Source organism: Vipera ursinii (genome assembly GCF_947247035.1).
Source record: "Vipera ursinii genome assembly, chromosome: 8".
NCBI classification, from domain to species: Eukaryota; Metazoa; Chordata; class Lepidosauria; order Squamata; family Viperidae; genus Vipera; species Vipera ursinii.
In genome coordinates, this window is record NC_139519.1 from 4,479,687 (window position 1) to 4,506,841 (window position 27,155).

The 27,155-nt window shown below is 42.7% G+C and overlaps 2 protein-coding genes across 2 annotated transcripts in view; one reads left to right on the top strand and one right to left on the bottom strand.

Moving 5' to 3' along the window:
- The window catches only part of GPAT2 (glycerol-3-phosphate acyltransferase 2, mitochondrial), a gene marked incomplete at its 5' end in the record, with an annotated part of 69,402 nt that extends 47,770 nt beyond the window's left edge, over positions 1–21,632 (bottom strand). Inside the window, 7 exons of the mRNA XM_083368337.1 lie at positions 2,034–2,133; positions 4,043–4,179; positions 6,560–6,656; positions 10,960–11,091; positions 15,792–15,902; positions 20,766–20,839; positions 21,534–21,632. Of these exons, the coding sequence (XP_083224463.1) occupies positions 2,034–2,133; positions 4,043–4,179; positions 6,560–6,656; positions 10,960–11,091; positions 15,792–15,902; positions 20,766–20,839; positions 21,534–21,632 (750 nt within the window). The remainder of the gene's footprint in view (positions 1–2,033; positions 2,134–4,042; positions 4,180–6,559; positions 6,657–10,959; positions 11,092–15,791; positions 15,903–20,765; positions 20,840–21,533) is intronic.
- Positions 1–26,821, top strand: part of LOC310643787 (cationic amino acid transporter 3-like) — a 90,493-nt gene extending 63,672 nt beyond the window's left edge. The window contains exon 3 of the transcript XR_014493153.1: positions 26,728–26,821. The gene's annotated coding sequence lies outside the window, so the exon portion shown is untranslated. The remainder of the gene's footprint in view (positions 1–26,727) is intronic.
- The last annotated feature ends 334 nt before the right edge of the window (positions 26,822–27,155 follow it).

A 27,155-nucleotide genomic window follows, 5' to 3' on the forward strand; every position in this document is an offset into this window, starting at 1 on the left:
TTAACACTCTTCCACTTGTCGCTTCTTGTCCTTGTCTTGTTCAAGTGAGCACTTTCTTTGAAAATATCGAGCTGGGAAGAAATATCTCAGCTTCTTACCCTCAACAGGACCAACAAAGGAAGCAGAATCTTTATACAAATACTACATCCAGCGACGGTCCATAAAAGGAACCAACATCTTTTCCTTTCGAAGTTGGATAGCTGTCTCATCATCATCATTATCACCACCACCACCATCATCAATTGTAAACTGGATCCCAATCCCTCCATCTCCCCTTAAGAACTGAAGGAGAAGGGTCTTCTTCAGTTGGGGGAAAAAATGGACAGGGAAGGACGTATTAAAGGTCCGTAAAATAATAAATTGTTTGCAAACACTGATTAGGTTATTCTCACAGTAACTAGGAGTCTTCCCCATCTACGCCTGCTCTTTAGGGCCCCAGCCACACCTGGCCAGCGAGAAGGAACTTTCGTCTGACCCCATGTTCTTGCCAGTTTTGGAAACAAGCCTTCATGCTTGGTTAGGGAAATAAGAAGTCACAATCCCTCTGAACATCCTGTAACCCTGCAAGCGACTTGCTTCTCCCAAGCTCTCATTTGGGTGTGAAGCACGGCTGCTGAAAGCAGAGCTGAGCGAACAGTTGCATCTGTGCTTCCTCTAAACGGTTTGGCAGAAATGCGAACACTGCTGCCATGGTTTGCAGATGCTAAATGTCTGTTTCTGGTTGAGACAGGAGTTTAAAGTTCTCCGTGGTTAAAAAAAAAAAAAAGCAAGCAAGCAAAGAAATACACACAGGCCTGGCAGTTACTCGTGAAAACGAACCTTTGGGGTAACTGTGACCTGGATGACTGAGAATCTCCACAGATCTTCCAGTTACTTGCACATTCATCAAATTTGGCCCAAGCGCTCTCTCTGTCTCCCCCCTCCCCCTTTCTCTCTCTCTCACCTCATTAATCAAAAGGAACTGGACAGCTGTTCTGCCTTTGCCACCTTAAAATTTTGGGTGGAAATAAAAATGTGCTATGAACTGACAAAGAATACAGGAAGGTTTTAAGAAAAAGAAAACATCATCTGGAAATCCCATAACATTAGGAAGGAAGGAAGGAAGGAAGGAAGGAAGGAAGGAAGGAAGGAAGGAAGGACAAAGAGATCATGTGAAAGTGTGTGTGCGTGTGCATGTGATTCTACATATGTGTTTGTAGGTGTCATAACTTGAAAGATGAGTTGTAAGTAGCTTTAGGGGGAGTTCATCATAATGTTGAATGTTTAAGTGACCGGTCGTAAATCAAGGACTACCTATACTAGGGGTAGGCAACCTTGGCTCTTTTATGACTTGTGGACTTCAACTCCCAGAATTCCTGAGCCAGCATGGGGGAACTATAGCCCCTTCATGACTCGTGGACTTCAACTCCCAGAATTCCTGAGCCAGCCATGCCGAGGGGAAAGGGAGAGGTTTCCATGCTGACTCAGGAATTCTGGGAGTTGAAGTCCACGAGTCATAAAAGAGCCAAGGTTGCCTACCCCTGACCTATACGATAGAAAAGACACAAACTGGTTCTTCCCACTTACTGACCCTAGAGGTGGAGACCTTGTCTGGTGCAATGGGAGATTCTGCAGAAAACCCACTGGGATCCACCAGGTTCAGAAGCACCACAGAGCAAAGCATATGCTTTTCTGGGTGATCCTTCCGAACCCCGAAGATCCTCTCTGAAGGCATCTCCCACTGCGTGGGACGAGGTCTCTGATCCTTTCTTGCATGTTGAATCCTTGGCTCCAACTGTCTGTGCCCTTTTCCAATCTGGAAAAGCATGAACTGAAGTAGCCAACTTAATCCAAGGATTAACGATGAAGCGGTTACGTTCACATGCCTCCAGCCAAACGTCTGAAGCCCCTTCCCACTCCCTAGACAGCCCTTTTCCTTCAGAATGCTCTTGCTGGGTCCTCCCCTCATCAGCAGCACTCCCAGCCTCCCCACCCACTCCCAGCCCTAAAGGATCCAGCACTTCCCTGCTCCAAAGATCAGGCCTTCAACTCACGGAAGCCACCACAGCTCTGGAGAGGGCGCCTTCATCACCGTCCCATCTCTGCCCCATTCCCTGGGGCAGGAACACCCCTCCCAGCGAAGCCAGCAGAGCCCTGGACCAAGAAGATAAGAAAGCTGTTAGTTCACTTGGAGAGAAACTGTGGCTGGCGTTTTGATTTGTTTTTGTTTTGTTTTAAAAAAAATCAGTTATAATGGAAGAAACTTGCTATTCAGGGCAGGAGTCTACCTCTGGCAAATCTTCACTGCCTTTGGCATGCTGAAGTAGAAAAGCCATTTATTTTTCCAAATATGGAGAAATACCGCTTGAAACGTGAAAGTCACAGATAAGTTCCTTGCGAGGAAGGAAAATGTGATCACAGCTTCAACCCAGGGGCTCCGTAGTCATGGCAAGTGTGCAAAAATAGACAAACCTTCATTTCAGGGTGCACTGAGTCTGCAGGCTCTGGTTAAGTTGGGGGATTTAAAAAAAAAAAAAGCTTGGTTCTGAATTGTGCATCTTTTAGTAGGCTGACTCAAGACCCCACACCTCTCCAGATAGAAAGCTAAATTCCATATCTTGGTTATGGGCAGAACACATCCTGCAAATTATTAAAATGCTGTTATTTCATTTAAAAAAGACTCATGGAATTGGATTTATTAGAAACAAACGGTAAAAGCTTTTTCCAAGACAGAGCCTCCCACGCACATTTCAAAAAAAAAAAAAGGAGAAAAGTGAAAGCAAGGGAAGGGAAGGGAAAGAAAGACTCCGTAGAAAACCCAGGAGGTCTTTAAGAAAAGATTGGACAGGTCTCGTGGAATAAGGTCTCGTGTCTTGGGCAGGGGGTTGGAGTGGATGACCTCCAAGGTCCCTTTCAACCTTATGATGCTAAATGAAGTTGACATATTTGCCTCTCAGGGACCCGCAAACTAAGAAAGCGTGCTTAATGTCACTTCATGAGTTTACGGGTAAAATGGCTTTGAACCCTGACTTTATTTTAAAGACTGCGCTATGCAGAATCAAAATTTATCCTGCCCTGTGTTAGCATGGGACAATTATATTTTCAGATGATCAACTGGAACCAGGAAAAGTATTACTCTGAGTTTCCTGAGAATCCAGGAAAAGGCGTGAGAAAGTATAGGATCTCACTCCTGTGGATACAAGTCCAACTGATAACTGACTTGCATGTCAAATTAATATATCATTGTTTATTTTGCCTACTGTTTATTTTTGTCATGCAGAAGCAATAAGAAGTAAATATACGGTGGAGATGTTACTATTAGGTATTCAGCTTAAGACAAAAACTTTAATTGCAGAACAATTATTTTGATATAATTTGCAGTTGTTCATAAAGGCTATCTTTAGTTTTGGACATAAAATTTAAACCTGATGGTCATGAATACTGATTATTTCAAATCACAGTTAACACTGACATAAACATCTTCCTTTTTCTCCTTCTCCATCTTGAGATGGTATAGATTCTCCTGCTTGAGCAGAAGGCTGGACTAGAAGACCTCCAAGGTCCCTTTCAGCTCTATTCTATTCTATTCTGTTCTGTTCTGTTCTGTTCTATTCTATTCTATCCCATTCCATTCTATTCCATTCCATTTATTCCATATTCTATTCTATTCTATTCTATTCTATTCTATTCTATTCTATTCTATTCTATTCTATTCTATTCTATTCTATTCTATTCTATTCTATTCTATTCTATTCTATTCTCCATTCCATTCCATCCCATCATTATTCTATTCTATTTTCTATTCTATTTTATTCTATTCTCCATTCCATTCCATTCCATTCCATTCCATTCCATTCCATTCCATTCCATTCCATTCTATTCTATTAATTCTATTCTATTCCATTCCATTTCAACTTATTTAAAAATTAATGTGTCAATAATCTCTCATTAATAGTGTACAAATACCCCTGCATCAAAACAATATATTACTTAGGATTTATAATAATGTAATAAAATAGATTTTAGAGAAAGGTTAAAATCTTTTCCAGGATGTTGAATCTACCTGTAGGTGGGAGTGAAGGTTTTGTTCTCCCAAGCCACTCGAGGGATGGCCACACCCTGGGAGGCCAAAAGAAATGGAAGCCACAGACCATCCAGACGAGACTTGTGAGTTGAAAGGAAAACCATAGGAGTATTAGCCTGGTTGTAGGGGAGAAACAGAGATTAAGTTCCAGCAAGAGAGAATTGCATGAGGATGCACTCCAAAATACAGGTAGTCCTTGACTTACAACCATTAGCTTAGTGACCGTTTGAAGCTACAACGGCATTGAAAAAAAGTGACTTATGACCATTTTTCACACTTATGACCAATGCAGCATCCTCATGGTCATGTGATCAAAATTTAGATGCTTGGCAACTGGCATGTATTTGTGTCGCAGGGGCCTTGTCCACGGGGAAGCTAAATTCACTTAACAACCGTATTACTAATTGAACAACCGCAATGACTCACAACTGTGAGCCGGATCTGTAGAACCGTTTACCGGTTGAGCTCCGGATGGCTCCCGACCTTCGCTCCTTCCGACGTGATCTAAAGACCTATTTGTTTGAACAAGCCGGCCTGGTCTGATGGGTTTGGGTTTTATTATTGCTTTTAATGTATTGTAATTTATTGCTGTATTGCATTGGGCATTATATTTAATCTTTTCTTAATTTTTGTATCTTTGTATTTTAGTATTTATTGCCCTGTTCACCGCCCTGAGTCCTTCGGGAGAAGGGCGGTATACAAATAAAATAAAATAAATAAATAAATAAATAAATAAATAAACTGTGTTGAGAAAATGTAAAATGGGGCAAAGCTCATTCAACAACTGTTTTGGGGTTCAACTGTGGTTGTAAATCAAGGATTACCTTTACTCTGGATACGCAGTGGGAGCGGACGGTGCATTAGGAAACAATTACACTCACTAAAACTGCAGATAGGAGGATGAAGGGAAGATAAAAGATAAGCTGGAGGGATGCAATTAAAGAAACTATTAGAATGCCTTTGGAAATGCTGCTAATAACTTATCACTAAAATAAGATCAAGATGACAAGCATTTATCTAAAGTCACCAGGAGCCAAGATCATCTTGATGGCACCTAACTTCCCCCTAGGATCCAATGTTCAACCATTAAAAGCCCTGTGGATGACGTAGAAAGGTCAGCGATATCCATCACCCAGAAGCTTTGCCTAGCTAACTGCATCTTCAGCTATCCAATTATCCATTTCTTTTCCCAAATCATTCCCATGGGGAAAGATCAATCAATCAGAATAGAGCTGGAAGGGACCTTGGAGGTCTTCTAGTCCAACCCCCTACTCAAGCAGGACACCCTATACAATTTGAGACAAGTGTCTGTGCAATCTCTTCTTTAAAAACTCTGGTGATGAAGCACCCACAACTTCTGAAGGCAAGACCTTCCTCTGGTTAATTGTTCTGTCAGAAAGTTTCTCCTTAATTCCACATTGCTTCTCTCCTTGATTAGTTTCCATCTATTGCTTCTTGGCCTGCCTTCTTTGGAATATAAGTTGACCCCATCTTCTTTGTGGCAGCCCCTCAAATGCTGGAACACTCTTATCATGGCACCCCTAGTCCATCTTTTCTCTAGACTAACCATACCCAACCGTTCTTCATATGTTTTAGTCAAGAGCTGGGGGGGGGGGGGAAATCAGATCCAGGAAACTACAGACCAATCAGTTTAACATCAATACCTGGGAAGATCCTAGAAAAGATAAAAAAACAACAGATCTGCAAACAACTAGAAGCAAACAAAGTCATAACTAGCAGCCAGCATGGGTTTGTTAAAAACAGATCATGCCAAACCAATCTCATCTCATTCTTTGATAAAGTGACCAAACTATTCTATTCTATTCTATTCTATTCTATTCTATTCTAATTTATTCTATTCTATTCTATTTATTCTATATTCTATTCTATTCTATTCTACTCTACTCTACTCTATTCTACTCTACTCTGCTCTGCTCTGTTCTATTGTATTGCATTGCATTGCATTGCATTCCAGATTCTATTCTATTCTATTCTATTCTATTCTATTCTATTCTATTCTATTCTATTCTACTCTATTTATTCTATATTCTATTCTATTCTATTCTATTCTATTCTATTCTATTCTATTCTATTCTATTCTATTCTATATTCTATTCTATTCTACTCTGCTCTGCTCTGCTCTGTTCTATTCTATTCTATTCTATTCTATTCTATTCTATTCTATTCTATTCTATTCTTACTCTACTCTACTCTACTCTACTCTGCTCTGCTCTGCTCTGCTCTACTCTACTCTACTCTGTTCTATTCTATTCTATTCTATTCTATTCTATTCTATTCTATTCTATTCTATTCTATTCTATTCTATTCTATTCTACTCTACTCTACTCTACTCTACTCTATTCTCCAGGCTTTTAGTCATCTTAGTTGCTCTTCTGTACACTTTCCCAAAGCCCCAACATCTTTTTTAGAATGTGGGGACCAAAGCTGGATGCAGGATTCCAGGTGTGGCTTTATACACATCTGCTCTCTTATCACCTCTTCTGCTCTGTGCACCATCTCCAGCTGCCCTTTGTGGACTATCACTCTGAGGAACATCCGGCTCAGGAATTTCAGCAAAACCCAGTGGCAGAACCTAAAGGAAGAAAAGATGTTAAGGGTCGGAGAAGAAGCACACTCAACTCAGCAAGCCTGTGCAAGCTTATTAGCAGCTTCTAAAGAGGGGCTGAACAATACACTCCGGGTATATTTGATCATCTGCTGCTGTGAAGATTCCTCTCCAACCTACCGGTAGGAAGGCAAATCCACGACATTTCGGCATTTTGTGGTGTCACCGCCTGTTTTGCAACTTGACAAACACCTGGCTAAACGTAAGCAGAGGATTTGGGATCCAGATATCCAAAATGCCAGAGCCAAAATCTCCTCCCTAGATCTTTCTATGCAATCTCAAATGCTCCCCTTAGGTGACTACAGGTACAGTAGTCCCTGACGTAGGACCACGATTGAGCCCAAAATGTCCATTTCTAAGCAAGAGAGTTTTGCCTCATTTTATGACCTAAATGCATGCCGGTTGCCAGGCATCTCAATTTTGATCATGTGACCGTGGCGACGCTGCAACGGTCCTAAGTGTGAAAAACAGTCGTAGCCAGTGCTTTTTTTGTAAAAGAAAAAGGTGCCGGAACTCACACGTCATACAACCCGCCATGCCTACCCTACAAGTTTCCATCCAAAAAAGGTGCCGGAACTCCGTTCTGAGCGTTCTGTGAGAAAAAAAATCCCTGGTCGTAGCTCACTTCTTTCGGTGCCCGTTGCAACTTTGAATGGTCACGAAATGCATGGCTGTAAGTTGAGGACTACCTGTATTTACTTTGAACCCAAATGGGTTGCCACCCCATTAGGGTAGTGGCCCCCAACCTTTTGGGCACCAGGGACCGCTTCCTGGAGAGAGGATTCTCACCAGACCGGAGGGGGCGCGGTTTCGTGTACTTCCTGCCTCCCGCGGAGGGGCCTTCGCTAGTTTGCCAGGCCCGGTTTCTGGCATGCTGCGGCCAAGTGGCGGTCCATGGATTGGGGGGGGGAAACCCCTACATTAGGGTAACGACCAACCATCTGTAGATAAGGGCCCCATGGAAAGCTGGCTTCTATACTTCTGGGCTCTATTAAAACGTCCATTGGACAAGCAATGGTATTTAAGCTTAATACAGGTAATCCTCAACTTACAACAGTTTGTTTAGTGACTGTTCGAAGTTACGATCACAATGAAAAATGTGACTTATGAATGTTTTTCAGTTATGACCTTTGCAGCAATCCCGTGATCATGTGATCAAAATTCGGGCGCTTGGCAACGGGCTCCTATTTATGATGGTCGCAGTGTCCCGGGATAATGTGATTTCCCCTCTTGGGACTTTCTGACAAGCAAATGGGGAAGCCAGATTCACTTAACAGCAGGGTTTACTGACTTGTCAACTGCAGTGATTCACTTAACAACTGTGGCAAGAAAGGTCGTAAAATGAGGCAAAACTCACTTAACAAATGTCTCACTTAACAACAGAAATTTGGGGCTCTGTTGAGGTTGTAAGTCGAGGACTACTTATACTCCCAATTGTTAAGCATTCTAATTACTACAGGTATTCCTTGACTTACAACCGTTCATTTAGTGACGGTTCAAAGGTACAATGACACTGAAAAAAGTGACTTTCCACCCGTCCTCACATTTACGACCATTGCAGCAAAAATCCGGGCACTTGACAACTGGCCTGCACTTCCGGTGTTAACAGTGCCCCGAGGTCACGTGATCACCATTTGCGCGTTTCCCAGTCAGCTTCTGACAAGCAAAATCAATGCGGGAACCCGGATTCACTTAATGACTGCATGATTTATTTAACAACCCCGGCAAAATACCTCATAAAAACCTCACACTTGCAGTGTTGTGCCCTCAGCCTGTCCGTTTCCTCAACAGGGGTCATAGCAACAGACCCAACAGACTCTCCAGCAATTTTTCCAAATTGATGCAAGGACACAACCTTACCTTTTCCTATTAATTGCTAAGGTGTGTTAATTTGAACACAACAAAAAGAGCAACTTAATGACAACCCTCCGTTCCCTTTGGCTCTTATCTTTAAGCTTCAAAGGCATTTCTTAAAGGAAGCCTTCTGTGATTAGCAACCATCTAAACTCACAAGAGAGAGCCAGTTTTGTGTTGTGGTTAATGCATCGTTTCTCGACTCCAGCAGCCTTAAGATGTGTGGACTGCAACTCCCAGAATTGCCTTTTTATATATTTTATTAATTTTGTGGGGTTAGGGTTAGGGTTAAGGTTAGGGTTTTTTTTAAAATAACATTCTTAATATTTAGCAAACAGCATATTATTGATTGATTGATTGAGTTTATATACCGCCCTATTCCCATAGGACTCAGGGTGGTTTACAAGGCAATTAAAACATAAAATACAAAAATTAAAACAATTAATTAAATTTAAGCCCTAAAAATTAAAGTCTAAAATCCAATTAAAAATTAAAAACCCCTCAGTCTGGGTTTTGTTTGGGTTCATGTATTTAAAAAACAGTAAGGGTTAATTTCTATATTATCATAACATATTAATCGCTCAATAATCTTCCTCCTTACTAGTATATATTCAATGTTACATAGTACATATCATGTTCCTTTCTCTCTAACTCGCTTTTCAAACTCCCAGAATTCCTTGAAGTAGTCCAGAAGTAGCTAGGAACTGGAAGGCTATGAGTTCTAGTCCCACCTTAGGCACAAAACCAATTGGGTGAGCTTGAGCCAGTCACTTTCCCTCAGCCCAAGGAAGAAGGCAGTAGCAAATAACTTCTGAAAAACTTTGCCAAGAGAAGTGCAGAGACTTGTCAAGCAGTTTTCAAGAACTGGACACAATTGAATGGAAGGCGGAAAAAAACCCCTCAGTGACAATAAGCCAGTGTGTGGTTAGGTGCATTCATTGTCTGACTCTAAAAATTTATCCCTGCCTGCCCAAGAAATCATGAGTTTACAACTAAAGGTGACTTTGGACCTTGTGCTAAAAAATAAACCAGGTTATGACTGGACATTGCTTTGCATGCTAATGTGATCTTAGGAAAGGGGAAAAAAATTATGTAGCAATTTGTATGGCTCCCAAGGGTTTGACTTGCAAAAGCTATGCTCAAAGAACATCAGGATAAGACTCTTAAGAATTTTTAAGTCATTTTTTAGCATTCTGAAAGGCTCCTAAGATATGGGGGAAGAGGATGGAGGCTTGTCACAATTCAAATGGTGGGTTTTTTTGGCCCTGCCATGGAAAACAGAAAATTGTGGATTATTATCATCACCAGACCTTCAAAAAGAGGTGTTCGCAAAACCTAAATGGCTTATCAGTGACCAGAAATATATAATGTAAAGAATAACTATCATATCATCAATTACTGTAAACACAGTATAAGCAATCCCCAACATAATTTTCCTAACACCATAATAAGTCGTAGCCTCGTAGTCAATCTAGGGGCGAGCTTACACATTCTTCATCTTAAAATTCCTAAAAGTTTGTCTGCAGAGCAGTGGCTGCAGATAAAATCTATCTATCTATCTATCTATCTATCTATCTATCTATCTATCTATCTATCTATCTATCTATCTATCTATCTATCTATATCTAGCAACCAACTCTATCTTTCTGTCTTTGTATCTCTCCGTCTATCTGTCCGTCTACCCATCTATCTACCCTATCTTTGTCTTTTTGTCTGTCTGTCTGTCTATCTACCAACCCGTCTGTCTGTCTGTCTGTCTGTCTGTCTGTCTGTCTGTCTGTCTGTCTGTCTGTCTGTCTATCTATCTATCTATCTATCTATCTATCTATCTATCTATCTATCTATCTATCTATCTATCATCTAAACAAACCTGTCTGCTGCCCATCTCGCTACAAGGAAGAATAAATTCTCTTTAAAGGCTTCCAAGCACTGTTGTCAAATTCCTGCAGTGCACAACTGGGAGACTCCCCGCCCTCATTCACGTAATGGGAGAGACCCCATTTCCCCCACTCACAAGACCCGCAGAGGCTGAAGCAGGACAGGAGGCCATGCCAATATCCTAATGAGATTTGGGGCAGGGCTGGATGGCATTCTCGGCCTAACGTCTGACTGGGAAAAATCAGAGAGAAGTACCTACGCTGTGCTTAAATATATCCCACAGCCACTGAACTGCAACCCAGTATTCCCAAACTGGGGAAGATCCTGGACACCTTCTGGGAGAAGCTGAATAGGCCTCTTCTCCATGTGGGCCCCTGCTGGGTTGCCAGAAAAGGTTGCACCAAATGCACGTGAATGCGGCCAGCTGCTCTGTGCTGCATGTGAGAAAAGCCCGGCAATCCCTCTTTCTCCTTCAGGCCCCGGGTTCAAACATTTCCAGCCCTCGATCCATCCAGGCAGAGCCAAGCTGGGGACCCACCTCAAGAGGAAAGGGGAGAGGCACGCTTGTATCTGGCAGAGAATTCTCTGGATCTCTTTCATCCACTCTTCTGCAGACAGGTTGGCCCTTGCAGCATCCCCTGCACCTTTTGGGGACACAACCTCTTGCACTCTGCTTGAAAGAAGGAAAAGAGAAAAAAATGGGGAGGGGGGGAGAGAATGAAAGCATCCTTGCAAGGCATCTAGGAATGTCCCAGGAACAAATTCAGGGAACATTGATGATTTAACAGGTGCAACCGCAAAGACAGGTAATCCTCAACTTATGACCACAACTGAGACCAAAATTTCCGTTGCTAAGCGAGACAGGTGTTAAGCGAGTTTTGCCCCACTTTACAACCTTTCTTGCCACGGTTGTTAAGTGAATCTGTTGTTCAGTTAGCAACCTGGTTATTTTAAGTGAATCTGGCTTCCCCATTGACTTTGCTTGTCAGAAGGTCACAAAAAGGGATTACGTGGGACGCCGCAACCGTCATAAATACGAGTCAGTTGCCAAGCGTCCGAATTTGAATCACATGACCAGGGGGAATGAGGCAACGGTTGCAAGTGTGAAAAATGGTCGTAAGTTACTTTTTCAGTGCTGTTTAACTCTCAACAGTCACTAAATAAATGGTTGTAAGTTGAGGACTACCTGTGAACACTCTCATTCCTTTTTTTCTTACAACTAATATTCAGCTCATTTCAAGTGGCCGGACTCAACAACCCCATCAGGATTATAAGCCCTGGTGGCCCAGTGGTTAGAATGCAGCATTGCAGGCTGACTCTGCCGAGTGCCAGGAGTTCGATCCTGACCGGCTCGAGGTTGATTCAGCCTTCCATACTTCCGAGGTCGGGTAAATGAGGACCCGGATTGTTGGGGGCAAATATGCTGACTCTGTAAACTGCTTAGAGAGGGCTGTAAAGCGATATATAAGTCTAAGTGCTGTTGCTATTACTGTAAGCAGATGTATTAAAACCACCCTGACTTGCTGGGCTTCTTATTCTGAGCCACATAAGCACCGCCAGCTTTGCGAAGGCAAGATGCACGAGTGAAGAACTCGGAAAAATTGCGAACCGCTCCCTCCTACCGGTGCAGGCCGGCCTTCCTCACTTGCCAGCCGGAGGACTCAAGTCCCGGGAGCCCCCACTGGCCCAACAACCCTGACATCGATTCCCAATGGAAAGCCAAATGGGCTGCTGAGCGCCCAGGTTTAGGACGCCACAGAAATGAGCCCACGCAAAAGGTGCCCAGCTTTGAACGACCACGCCAGCCACGGACAATGCTGGACAGGATTCACACCTCCCACGGTGTCTGCCGGGACTCTCTGAATAAATGGGATGTGGTATCCTCCCCTCAGTGTGACTATGTGGTCCCGCGTCAAACTGTAGACCACATCATGACCGGCTGTAAGCCGAGGACACTGACTGGCCCAGGATTTTTCGTATAAATGATGCTGCGTTCCAATGGCCTAGCTAGCCCTAGAGCAGTGACGGTGAACCTTTTAGAGACCGAGTGCCCAAACTGCAACCCAAAACCCACTTATGTATCGTCGGGTGCCGGGTGAGTGTGGCCCATTGGGTGGGTGTGGCCAATTGGGTATGCATGGCCCATTGGGTAGGCGTGGCTGTGGTGGTAATGGCAGACTGAGTGGGACTAAAAAGTTCAATCAATTCCAACCTTGCGAGATCTTTTTTTTCCCTGCGAGAAGTTGAAATTGATTGATTGAACCTTTTTTATTTTTTGCACACAGTGGCGGAGGCCTAAACTGAAAAGGTTTTATAAAACCCAGCTGAAGGCTTAGGACTGGGGCAACGGTGCGTGTGCCCAGAGAGAGGGCTCTGCATGTCACCTGTGGCACACGTGCCATAGGTTCGCCACCACGGCCCTAGAGAATGGTATTTGAAGACAGATCTTTTTAACGTTTATTTTTTTGTGTGTTTTATTAATCTAGTTGAAATGTTAATATACATTATTAGTTCATGTATGGTATGCTATGCACTAAATAAATAAGTGGCCATGCTTTGGAGATCTCAGGCTTCCAAAATTCTCTGGAAAAGTAAAGATTACATTTTCAGTGATCCGTGTGTGTGTGTGTGTGTGTGTGTGTGTGTATCTATCTATATTGTATGGGTCCTCCTGATTTAGTTACTGTTTTGTACAGTGACCGTACACAGTTAGAAGCAGAAGTAACTTTGTGGCCAATCCTTGCATTTACAACCTTCACAGGTCTGTAAAACAAAGAATAGCTGACGGCCGATTGTAAAACTGTGGTGCTTCACTTAGCAGCTGTTTCACTTAATGACCAAGTTGCTGATCCCAACTGTCATCACAAGGGATTTGGTGCTGCCACTGTTGAGGATTTTTTTTTCCGGTCTAGCTCGCAGCCTGTGGATTTCCTGGTGGTCTCCAATCCAAACTACTACGCCAGTCTGATTCTTTTAGGTGTTATGAGATTTGCCAAATTCATCCAGGCTGCCACATTGTTGGACAAAATTTTGAGCTAGATTTTGATCATCAAAAAAAAAAAAAAGAGGCTAAAAGCCTCAAAACTGAAGGACAGACTTTGTATGACATTTTGCCACAGAAAGTGGGCAAAATGAATACATCAGTCGCACGACAGAATCCCTTGTGAAAATATGACGCACTCTGTTGGTTTAGGACGTTTTTGCTCTTTTCAAACTTCCTGCATCGTCTTTTGAACAGGAAGGTCAGATAGAAAGTTCTTTTCCTTGACCTTTTTTACACAAGGGGTTCCAGAGGCTAGGAACTTCAGCACCGCGATTTAAAAAAACATAAAATATTTGTGTTTTGAAACCCCTCTCTGGACTTGAAAAGAAATTACATCACAGAAGTCTTTTGAATTTGCTCCAGTCATTCAGGATGCTGGAAAACATAAGGTTCTTTTTTCAAAATTAAAAAAAAGAAAAGAAAACAAAAGCACCATTTTTTTCACCCCCAGAAAAGGCAAGGTTTCTCCCCAAGGGATGCATGGCTTTACAAAGCAGAGGGAGATACTTTGGTTCAGACATACAGGCTGTCAATGCATTTATTTAACCTTGGAGATGGCGTTATGGTGGTCAATTAATATGATCCCCTCCCCTTTTTTCGGTAAAATAATTCCAAGCAAAGGGTAACAAAAATTTAAAAAATGAGCTTTAATTATTCTTTGCTGCAACAACAAACAGGCCAGCACTAACAGTCTGCAATCAATCTGCTTTTGGGTCGTAATTGGGAAATGTCAGCAGACAGAAAACTAGCTGGCCGGTTTGCGTTTTGCTGCTAAGTAAGGAACGAGAGGGGCTTTCATGGCATCTGATCATAGGTTCAACCAAATGCAAGTACATAAAGGCCCACTAGCATCATTGTTTGTTTGTGTGTGTTTCCACCCTTTCTCCAGTGTATCTTTTGCTTTTAGTCTCTGCATTTCCTTCTTGATCTTTTTGGCCCTGCAGTTTCCATAATATGTTTTTTTAAAGCCCCCTTTTTAAAAACGATCTTGCATTAGTCATTTTTCCATAAAAATCTACACAATTCACAATGATATTTTTTGAAATGGCAGGCTCCCACTTTCCGCAGTGCATTAACTGTTCACAAGGGACACACCACCATCTTCCATGTCACTCATCAAAATGTATTCAATCACCAAGGGATTTTAGCAACTTTCGCTTAACAAACCCTGATTGCAACAGCCAGCCTGTAACTTCTCTATCATAAGCCAGCACAAAGGTACAAGAAGCGCACATAACAATCTGAGACTTCCCCAGGAGCTTTGGGACAGTAGATGAAACAACACAACCACAAAGCAAGGTCTGAAAATAGCTTAGAAGACATGTGAAGTATTAGTATCCCTTTGTACTTCTTTGGTAAAACCACACTTAACCAATGAGGAAGTTGGCAGGTTATAGTCACGTATCTCCCTTAATGTCCGTGGTGATTGGTTTAATAACTGGAAGGAATCTGCTTTACTCATGCTGGGCAATCCACATTCTCATGTTGAATAGATCACTGGATGCAGACTCATCAAAGCACAGCAGAGCTGGCTCTCACTGATTACCATGGGGGGACTGCTGAACTGCTAGCAAGCCACCTCTTCCAGCACAAAGCTCAAGAGTCCTAGAGCAGAAAGACTCTCTAGAAAGAGGTCCACTCTAGGAAGATTAGAAAGAGGTCCACTCAATGAGATCAGGGAGAGAAGAGTTGCCAGAGGCCTCCTCCATTGAAGGAAGTCCATTGCCTTGTCTCATATCTGGGATTATCTGGACTATCTCTGCCTCTGATTAGGGGCTGCCACAAAGAAGTGGAGTGGGGTCAACCTATTCTCCAAAGCACCTGAAGGCAAAACTAGAAGCAATGAATGGAAGACGAATCATGGACAGAAGCAACCTAGAAATAAGGAGAAATTTCCTGACAGTGAGAACAATTAATCAGTGGAATGTCTTCCCTCCAGAAGTTGTGGCTGCTCCATCACTGGAGGTTTTCAAGAAGAGACTGGACAGCCATTTGTCCAGAATGGTATAGGGTTTCCTGTTTCCTGAACAGGGAGTTGGACTAGAAGACCTCCAAGGTCCCTTCCAACTCTTGTTATTCTGATTACACTTTAGAAGCATTCTAGGAAAGCATTTTGGGAAGATCTCACAGTCCTGGAAGTCTGGTGTATTGGGTTGGCTAGAATGTGGTTTATGCTTTTGTTTTGGTTAACTTTAATCGTACTCTGACTAATGTGTTATAAGCCATCTGAATCCTTAGGCGTGGAGTATCGACCAAAAGTAAATGAAATGGATATGTCAATCAAAAGATGCCCAACCCCGAGTGAAGTCTCCATCTCACAGCAATACCTTTGGGTGTGAAAGAGTCTTTCTTGGAGATTGGGTGGCATTTCAGCAGAAAGCCTACAGTCACATACAGTCAGGAAGTGGCACAGTCTCCTTACAAGCCAGCCTCTGTACCTGCAACCAAAGGACCACATCAGTTAAAAACAGCAATCAGCACATACCCACAGGTAAGGGATTATCCACGAGGGTGGTTGTCAAGGTCACAAATACACAAACTAAGCCTGTCCGTGGCCCACTAAAAGGGGGCTAGTTCGCTGTGATCGCCACCTTGATTTTGCCACAGATTTAAAAATGGAGGAGAGAGACCAGCTGTTCCAAATGCAGCACTGGTACACACCCCACTAACAATGACTCAATTTGCACAAAATATAACCTCTGCAAATCACTGGCTTGGCTGATTCCTCCAAAGCACGGTTGTGTGAAGGTCAGGAGTAACACTCAGCTCCAAAGAGGTTCTGCCTTTGTTGAAGTAATAAACACAGACTAAAATTCAGGTTCTTGGTTTCCCTGATGGCGCACTCATAAGACCAGGGATTCCGATTCATTTTCTCCACTACTTGAATCAGGGTTATGAACAAACCTGATGTCAACGCTGCAAACATTGGATGTTTTTGCTCTGACAATATAAGAGGCTTTGAATCAATGAAGCAAGGGGGGGGGAGGAGGAGAAGGTTGACCAGATTGTTTTGATAAGATAAGAAATAGCTCGCTACAGAAAAGAAGTGAAACTTTTCTGTTAAACTAATTGGAGAATGTGATTTATGACCTGTAATTAAGGGAGGGAATTGTGTATGATACGATGTGTTCAGGGGAGGAGAATTCAGATTCTGGCATCCATCCATGAGTGCCGATGCTTCGTTCTCATTATTATAGACTTTTAAGAAAAACAATGGCTGAGTGCTCTTTGATCTGTCTCATTAATCGGAACCATGACACCTGGAACTGGGCTAGTTATGAACCCTCTTCCTCCTGGGCTTCACGAGAGGACTTTAAATCTAGCTTTTACATCTCACTCAGGATGGAAGCACTGAAGGTTGGAAAGCATGGGTGAATTTAGGAGTCGGTAGGTTTCCTCTGCCTCTTACGATGTGTGTGGTATTCTTCCTTCTGGGTGGACATGTCGATCAGATTTTGGGAGGAGGGTTCTTTTCACGTTATTTTTGATTGTTTGCCAGACCCTTTGGGGATGAGTGGCATACAAAGAAAGGAACTAAGTCAATTAAGATTAAAAAGTAACAAACAAGGGAATAGAAGTAAACGGTCAACATTGTTTATTCGTCACAGTTTGTTCAACCAGCCAGCCAATACGAACCAAGGACTGACCCTTCCTTGTTTAAGCAAGGTCAATAATCCTTCCCTGTTATTTTTAACCCTTGGGTTGTTTTTTTTATTCGTACTTAATCATCAAGCAGGAGAAGTGAGTCAAGTTATTTTACTAGACTTACATATCGCTCCAGTCATGAATGACCCTCAACAGAGTACATCTGGAGTACATCTTCCAGGAATTAGATTAAAAAAACAACACAATAAAAAGAAATCAGAAAGATCATCCAACCTACGCTCAGTACTGGGAATAAGCTGAAGTGAGAAAATTTCTGTCAACTGACAAAAAAAGAATGAAACATTTCAGCCATAAGACATGATGGAACAACCATGTTTTAATGGCCACCATCTTGACTTTTTCTACCGTGCCTGGACTGCTCTCCTTGTCTCCATGACCTCCAGAGATGACATTCCTCAGGAGAATTCCCTTTGCTGAATTTTGTGTTGCCATAAATAGATAATCATCATTGTGGTCATAGCCTCACTTCCTGGGTCTTAGGGGTGTCATGTATGGCTTCTACCTCATTGCCTATAACCCAATTCTTAGTAAGACCACACTCGGACTACGGCATCCAGTTTTGGTCACCACACTACAAAAAAGATGTTGAGACTTTGGAAAAAGTACAGATAAGAGCAACTAAGATGATTAAGGGCCTGGAGACTAAAACATATGAAGAACAGCTGCAGGATTTGGGTTTGGCTAGTCTAGAGAAAAGAACGGGGGGGGGGGGTAGGGAGGGACATGATAACAGTATTCCAATATTTGAGAGGCTGCCACAAAGAGGAGAAGGTGAATTCATTTTCCAAAGCACCAGAGGACAGGACAAGAAACAGTGGATGGAAACTAACCAAGGAGAGAAGCGACCTGGAATTAAGGAGAAACTTCCTAACAGCTTGCCTTCAGATCTTTGTGGGTGCTTCATCATTGCAGGTTTTTAAGAAGAGACTGGACAGTCACTTGTCTGAAATGGTATAGCGTCTCCTGCTTGAGCCAGGGGGCTAGACTAGAAGACCTCCAAGGTCCCTTCCAGCTCTATTCTGATGATTTTGAATTCTGGGCTGTTTTAAAGGACATTCCTTTTGTTTATTATGAGAAAAATGCACTTGCATAATCTATCTTTAAAATGCAGAACACAGTCAATTACTGCTATTCTTCCTTGCTACAAAATTTCATGCTGCCTCGTTCCGATCTCTCTCAAAAAACCGATATGCTCTGATACTATGGGATAACGTTATCCGGATCTAACCATAACTTTGCTTTGGTATCCATCAAATCTTTTCTCTCCTCCCTGCTGTTAACAACACGGAGCACTTTAGGGATTTTAGTTTTCAAAGAACCTCATGAAGTGCAATTAAAGTAATTAGGAATCAGGCTAATGAGGATAAAGTCTCTAATCCTCACTCAACTCCTCTGAGGGAAAAAAGCTTTGTTATCTACATACTGTATTAATTCAGAAGAGATGGGAGACAGGAATAGGAGAGGGAAAATAACACGTAAAATCAAGAGCAACAGAGTGATTTAAGTCAAACGCAGCGGGTCTTAGAAAGAAGAACCCAGATATTCTCATAAGCAGAAGATTAATAAACAAGACTTAATCCTGTGCATCCCACTCACATAAGCAGGGTCCACAGAACGGGGTTAGTGTTAATTCAGAGGATCCCTTTGGGTTAAAACTGGCTCGTACAACAGCTAATATCTTTCCCAGTTCACTGCTTTGGACAAAAAAAGCAAACTATACTACTGTTGTAGGATCCAAATTGGGCTGGTCATTGGGACAAGAGGCTTTGTCTTCAGAGGTTTCGGACTCATCCTGGAGCCCGTCGTGAGGGAACTTATCTCCACCAGAATGTCCTCATTCGGACATCGATCTTCCTAATGCAGAAGGAGGGTGCTCCTTAAGGCTTTAGGACAGGGTTTCCCAATCTTGCCGACATTAAGGACATTCCGGTAGAGAGAAATTGTCCGAGGTTGGGCTCCAGCAGAAGTCCAAAAGCTTGGAAGACCAAATCTTTGGTCCTGGTGACCGACCCAGATTGGATCCTGCAACATTATCCTGGCACGAGTGTATTTGACTTCATTCATGAAACTATATTGTTAAAGCAGAGGTGGGGAAGTATGGCCCTTTTATGACTTGTGGACTTCCAACTCCCAGAATTCCTGAGCCAGCCATGCCGTCCATGAAGCCCATAAGCCTTAAAAGGGCCACAGTTCCCCACCTCAGTGTTAAAGACTTATTTAAGTCCCTGGGATGACTTGTAGATGGTGTACACTGAAGGAAAGGCAACTGCCTGGATCATAGTTTGACCTATTACTTGCTGTTTTAGCCACAGGCAGGTAGTGTCTTAGCATCTAAATAAACTTGTTTACTTTTAAGGTAAAGGTAAAGGTTCCCCCGCACATGCGTGCTAGTCGTTTCCGACTCTAGGGGCCGGTGCTCATCTCCGTTTCAAAGCCGAAGAGCCAGCGCTTGTCCGAGGACGTCTCCATGGTCATGTGGCCGGCATGACTAGATGCCAAAGGCGCATGGAACGCTGTTACCTTCCCACCGGAGTGGTCCCTATTTTTCTACTTGCATTTTTTACGTGCTTTCGAACTGCTAGGTTGGCAGAAGCTGGGACGAGTAACAGGCGCTCACTCTGTTACGCGGCACTCGGGATTCGACCCGCCAAACTGCCGACCTTCTGATCGACAAGCTCAGCATCCTAACCCACGGAGCCACCGCGTCCCTTGTTTACTTTTATTCAACCTTTATTATTTTTATAAATAACTCAAAGGCAGTGGACACGCCTAATACTCCTTCCTTCTCCTATTTTCCCTACAACACCAACCCTGTGAGGCGAATTGGGCTGAGAGAGAGGGACTGGTCCAAAGTCACCTGGCTGGCATTCATGCTTGAAGCAGAACTACAACTCGCTGTCGCCCGATGTCTAGCCTGACTTAACCATTAGGCACATCAGAAGAACAGGGGAAAATGCCTTTGGCAAGAGTTTTGCAAATCTTACCAAGAAGGGTCCAAGCTAAATTGGAAGAGAGTTCAAGGGATTAAAAACTTGGCTGTAAACAATATTCCAGGAAAGAAAATTTGGAAACCTTGGGAGATCATTAACCATGGATATCGACAATATCCAGGTTCCATACACCAATACAGGTTATCCTTGACTTACAACCATTCATTTACTGGCTGTTCAAAGTTACAACAGCAGTAAAATAAGTGACTTACGACCAGTCCTCAAATGGAAGGGATGGGATTGAGGAGAGCTGGCTTAGCAGGCTTGAAAAGATCCCTGCATCCCTGGCTCAGGAATTCTAAAGAAGTCCATAAAGAGCCGAGGTTGCCTACCCCTGGACTAGATGATGGCCCTTTTATGACTTCTGGACTTCAACTCCCAGAATTCCTGAGTCAGCAGGGCTCAGGTCATAAGAGGGCCACGGTTCCCCACCCTGATGTAGAAGTTACCATCAAATGCCTACATTTTATGATGGCAAAGTTCCTACGGAGATTGCAGGAGAAGACAAAGTCCTCCAAGCACGGTTTAGTATACACCAAGGTTGGTTAAGCTTACACCAAGGTGCAAGCCAAGCCACTTTACAAGCTTAACCATGAGCAGAACTGAATGTGTTGGCTTCATCCACCTCCCCTCTCCTCAACTCACCTGGTGTTTCCTTCTGTTATCTTGATCACGTTGCAAAATCCCATGGAAGCCAGGTGCTTGTGAAAGAAAAATCCCTGAAGGTCAAAAAAGAGACAGTTTAAAGACAGCAGCTCCTCTGCCCTTCTGGCCCTCAAAATCAAGAGCCTCCCTTCTCTGTTCTCCCAGCTACCAGAGAGAAACAACACAAGACACTACAAACGACCACGGCCTTGTCCTTATTAGGACATGGATCTTCCTAACCCAGAACAAGGGAGCTGAGCTCTCCTCTCTCTCTCCATAAGTGATATATCAGATGCTCTAGGTCAGGGGTTCCCAATCTTGGCCACTTTAAGACGCATGGACTTCAGCTGTCTGGGGAATTCTGGGAACTGAAGTCCACGCGTCTTAAAAGTGACCCAGGATTGGGAACCCCCACGTATGCCACCTTTGAAATGTGGGTTTAGCCAACCTCAGGTCTGATTAATCCACTCTTTGCCAACATGGGACCCTGTATATTTATTTTTATAAAGCCCTTAAAATTTCCAGGTCTTCTGAAACCATCAAAAAAGGAGGAAATTAGTGCAGATTTGGCTTCTGTTAACCCCCTTCCCCCAATTCTACAGGAAAAAAGGAAGGAACAGGAATTCAAGAAAACCACGGTCTTTCCATATTGGCTCATCAGCAGCGTGGGAACCCAATAAAAACAGAATAAAACGCTGAACAAAAAAATAGATTTTTGATACAATCAAGCAAGCTTTCTTCATCCATCCCTTTCCATCAATTCCTTACCCAGCTCTTTGGGGTGCATTTTTGACAGCAGCGTCCAACAAAGGAACGATATTTGCCCAAAAAGGGTCTGACAACTTCCATGTTGACCCCCAAGTCCATGTTCAGGTTTTGCATCTGAGGAAGAATCAAATAACTTTAATTAGTCACAAGGAAATTACAAAATTGACAAGGCCAATGTTTTTAACCATAGTATTAGACAAAGTATGTTTCACTTCAACAGACTGCCTTCAGCAGAAATCAATCGAGTGGTATCAGAGCAGTCCAAGTGTTTAGGTTGTTTTTAAACCTTACGTCAGGGGTGTCAAACTCAATTTCATTGAGGGCCGCATCAGCATTGCGGTTGCCCTCAGGGGGCCGGGTGGGTATGGCCTGGGTGGGCGTGGCCTACTGGGTGGGCGTGGCTAGAGTGCGTATGGCCTACTGGGTGGGCGTGGCCAGCTCTACATCGTTGGCATCAAGGGTGCCCATGGGGGCCTGGGCAGGAGTGAGACAGATCTGAGGGTCTCTGGAAGAAGGAGGGTCTCTGGGCCAAGGCCAAAGCAGTGGGGGCCGTTCCCTCACTGTTTCCAGGATGGCTTCGCGGGCCACATGAAACCACTTCGCGGGCCGGATCCGGCCCCCGGGCCTTGTGTTTGACATGTCTCCCTTATGTCTACTTTTGGGGGGGGAAAAAGTATGGAAGAACATAGAACAAAGAATAATAGAGTTGGAAAGGACCTTTGGAAGGAGGACAAGAAACAAGGGATGGAAACTCATCGAGGAGAGAAGCAACCTGGAATTAAGGAGAAACTTCCTAACAGTGAGGACAATTAACCATAGGAACAGCTTTCCACCAGCAGTTGTGGATGTTCCATCACTGGAGGTTTTTAAGAAGAGACTGGACAGCCATTTGACTGAGATGGTATGAGATCTTCTGCTGGAGCAGGGGGGGATGGACTAGATGACCTCCAAGGTCCCTTCCAGCTCTATTCTGTTCTTTTCCATTCTATTTCTATTTCTATTCTAATTCTATTCTGTCCCGTCCTGTCCTGTCCTATCCTACCCTACCCTATCCTTTCCCAGTGCCGATAGTAGATCTTATACAATTCCGGACTTTCTTTGGGATTCATGGGATAGATACAGGCGATCGTAGAAAGAACAATGAAGAATTAAATGATTGACAGTTGTCTACTTAAATATGATGTCTCTTACTCAAGACTCTGATACTTTAAAGCAATGTTCCTCCACCCTAGCAACTTTAATATGTGTGGACCCCAACTCCCAGAATTCCCCACTCACCATGACCTCAGGCAGCCCAACCCACCTCAAAGGGTTGTTGTTAGGAAAGCAGGAGGGAGGGAGGAATATTAGGTAAGTTTGCCATCTGCGGTTACTTATAAGAGCAATAAAGCCAGGACAAAAAAAAAATCTAATAAGAACCGATATGGCTGAAATCAGATGCAAGTTCTTGTTTGTGTTGCTGGTTTTCTACAAACAAAACAAATAAGACTAATAATCAACATTTGTGGGCGCCCCTAGTGTTCCTAGGGAGCGAAGGAAAAGTGAGAGTGCTTCAACGCAGGTGAGCCTACAGCACAGGTCGTCCTCGACTGTAATTGAGCTCAAAATTTCTGTTGTTATGCGAGACATTTCTTAAGTGAGTTTTGCCCCGTTTTATGACCTTTCTTGCCCCAGCTGTTAAGGGAATCCGGCTTCCCCTTTGACCTCGCTTGTCAAAAGGTCGTAGCAAAGGGATCCCAGGGCCTGGGAAACTGCGACCATCATCAATACAGCTGCCAAGCATCTGAATCTTGATCACATGCCACGGGGAGGCCACAACCGTCGTTAAGTGTGAAAAAGGCTCATCAGTCACTTTTCCAGGGCAGTTGTAACTTCCAACAGTCGCTAAACGACCTGTTGTAAGTCGAGGACTACCTGTATAGAGTACCTGTTATCCACAAAGTTTCTCTCCCAGAATTCTGGGTTTTCTCATCCTGATCCCCAACTCCAGGAATCCGTCAGCAGTCTGGTCAGCCCCTGCGGCCACCACCACCCCTCTTCCCAGAGGCACCTCTCCTGGTGTCTTCCTCCTTACCCCAGAGTGGGTGTAAAGCAGCGGTAGGCAACCTTGGCTCTTTTATGACTCGTGGACTTCAACTCCCAGAATTCCCCAGCCAACCATGTCCATAATTTCCCAGCCAGGCCATCACAAATCTGGTCTGGGACTGCCATAAGAGATGGTAGGACTCCATCCCTTTGCAAAGTGACCTCTGGATGGTCCAAGACGGGATAGGCAACCTCGGCTCTTTTATGACTCATGGACTTCAACTTCCAGAATTCCTGAGCCAGCTATGCTGGCTGGTGTAAAGCAATCTCCTGGCTTTCTAGCATAGAGACGTGGAACTGGTCATTTCAGCCTTTCCTCCCTGCCCCTTTGGCAAAGCAATCTCACAAAAGATGATGAAAACCCAACTTTGTTTAAAAAAAGAAAAGGCACAAACAGTCCTTGCTTAACAACCATTCTTTTAGCAACCATTTGACCTTACAACCAGAGCTAAGAAAAGTGAGTTTCAGCCATCAAAACGTCCCTGCAGTCGCGCGATCACGATCCACTTTGGGATTTTCTTTTTTATTTGCTTCTTTTTAAAAAAAATAAAAATAAAATAAAATTGAAACTGCAAGCCTACAAAGCAGCAGAGTGAGTTTTTCCTTCAATCTGTTTTGAAAGAAAGGACACCACACATCTTTTCAGCTTCGGGAATTTCTTTTTTTTTCTTTTGTAATTATGTGCAATAGACAGCAAAGGAGAGACTTTAAAGTTGTTTTAAAAGAATTTAAGTGTTAAGGCTTTACTGATTTAAACACTTTGAAAATTAGAAAGATCCTTCGCTGGGGGAAAAATCTGTTTTGTCTACATTTGAAATGCAAAAAATACTTTGAAGACAGATTATTAAAACCCATGATGGCCACTTTAAAGCAAACATTTAATCTGGGGGTTGATGAAGTGCTTGAGGTTTTAATTCTTTCCTGGAACTAACAGTTGAACAAACTCTTTTCAAGACAACCCAAATGAACTTTACACTGTAAGAAAGATATGGCAATACTGATTTACAAATGGAATTGGACGATCATACAATAATGTTTTCAAATATAGATACCGTCTCAAATTGAAATATAAAATATTTATTGGACTATTTCATGGAAGTTACAAAAGGACTTAGATAAAGATGATAAGAACTTAAAGAGAAAAGGCAAAAATATATTAGAAGAAGACAGGAATTATCTAGGAGATTTAAGGGGCTGGAGGCTAAAACATACAGGGAACGGTTGCTGGAATTGGGTATGTCTAGTTTAATGAAGAGAAGGACTAGGAGTGACATGATAGCAGTCTGCCAATATCTCAGGGGCTGCCCCAAAGAAGAGGGAGTCAAGCTCTTCTCCAAAGCACCTGAAGGCAGGACAAGAAGCAACGGATGGAAACTAGTCAAGGAGAGAAGCAACCTAGAACTAAGGAGAAACTTCCTGAAAGTGAGAACAATTAACCAGTGGAACAACCTGCCTCCAGAGGTGGTGAATGCTCCAACACTGGAAGTTTTTAAGAAGAGACTGGGCAGCCATTTGCCTGAAATGGTATAAGGTTTCCTGCCTGAGCAGGGGGTTGGACTAGATGACCTCCAAGGTCCCTTCCAACAACAACAACAACAACTACTTCTTCTTCTTCTTCTTCTTCTTCTTCTTCTTCTATTATTATTATTATTATTATTATTATTATTATTATTATTATTATTATTATTATTATTATTATTATAAGGATGGCTGAAAGAAAGAAGGGAAAAAAATAGAAAATTGGTTTATTTGATTGTGGTTAAATAATGGGTTGCTATCTGCGGTAATGCCTAACAGTTATTTGGACTGGAGAGTTTCTCTTGGAAATGTTTAACAGTGGGGTGGATTAGTTTGTAATATTTAAATTTTTATTTTTGAATATAAAGAAGGGGTTATTATTTCTAATTTGTTTTCTTTCTGTTGCAGTGTTTAGTTCTTAAGAGGAAGATGGCAGGGATTTAGATTAAACGGGAAGGGGGATTATAGACTTAGGTTGTTAGGTATTTATGTTAATTTTTATTGGACTTTTGTTGATTAAGGAAAAGATGAAGATTTAGAGATGAGTTTATAAAAAAATGGGGTGAGATATGGAATAAAAATGCATCCACCAGATAGATCTGGTTGTGCTTCAAGAGACAGTGATAAATTGTTAACGGTGAATATGCTTATATAAGGGATGAAAGGGGGAAATTCATTTTCTTACTTTAGGGAAGATTTTTTTCCCCGCACTTTTTCTTATAAGTCCAGGTAGTCCTCGACATATGACCACAATTAAGCCCAAAATTTATGTTGCTAAATGAGACATTTGTTTTGCCCCATTTTATGTCCTTTCTTCCCACAGTTGTTAAGTGAATCACTGCAGTTGTTAAATTAGCAAAACGGTTGTTAAGTGAATCTGGCTTCCGCATTGACTTTGCTTGTGAGAAGGTGGTAAAAAGGGATCCCGTGACCCTGGGACACCGTCATAAATACGAGTCAGTTGCCTAACGTCTGAATTTTGATCACGTGATCGTGGGGATGCCGCAACGGTCGTAAGGGTGAAAAACGGTCAAAAGTCACTGTTTTGAGTGCTGTTGTAACTTTGAACGGTCAATAAATGAACTGTTGTAAGTCGAGGAATACCTGTATCTATCTATCTATCTATCTATCTATCTATCTATCTATCTATCTATCTATCTATCTATCTATCTCTCTCTCTCTCTCTATGAGATTTGTTTATTAGTTTTATTTGTTTAATATTTTTTTTTATTTTAATTCCATTTATATCCCGCCCTTCTCCGAAGACTCAGGGCGGCTTACAAGCTTAGCAGTAGCCTTCATTCTATGTATATGCCTGCTTGTTAGGGCTTTCACACAAACCCCAAGCGGCATTATTACAAAGTCAGCTTATTGCCCCCAACAATCTGGGTCCTCATTTTACCTACCTGGGAAGGATGGAAGGCTGAGTCAACCTTGAGCCTGGTTGGATGCGAACCTGCACTAATTGCAGGCAGCTGGTGTTACTTAAGGAGGCATTAGCCCACTGCTCCACCAATATAATTCTTCATAAAATTATTGGAAAAAAGAGATAAATAAATTCTAAAGCTAATGTCTTTTGCTTCCTTCTCAGGATTTTTCAAAAATCTCGTGGACTCCAACACTCCGTTAAGAAATGTTGGTGGCTGCATGGATTGAGACAGCCCGCTTACCTTATTCCCCGGCGGCCCACTCTGCTTTATTTAAAATTAAAAGTTTTAAGTTTGTTGTTCCTCTTATTGCTGGCTTTATAGTAGGGCCACTCGGTTGATGGGTTTACAAAGCGAAATCTCCAGGCAGGGGGCCAGAAAATTGTGCTACGTGTTGGTGAAAGACATTATCCTACACTCCCCGTCACTGTTTTTGGAAGAAGAAGAAAAATATATACCCAAGAACAGTTCTACAGCTTTTCTTTCTTTCCACGTGAAAGAGTTTTAATCCAGGGTGATGTTTTATGTTGCGACTGCTGTGCGCCGTTTGTGCACCACCGACATTCCTACGTTGATCGGGTGGTCTAGAATA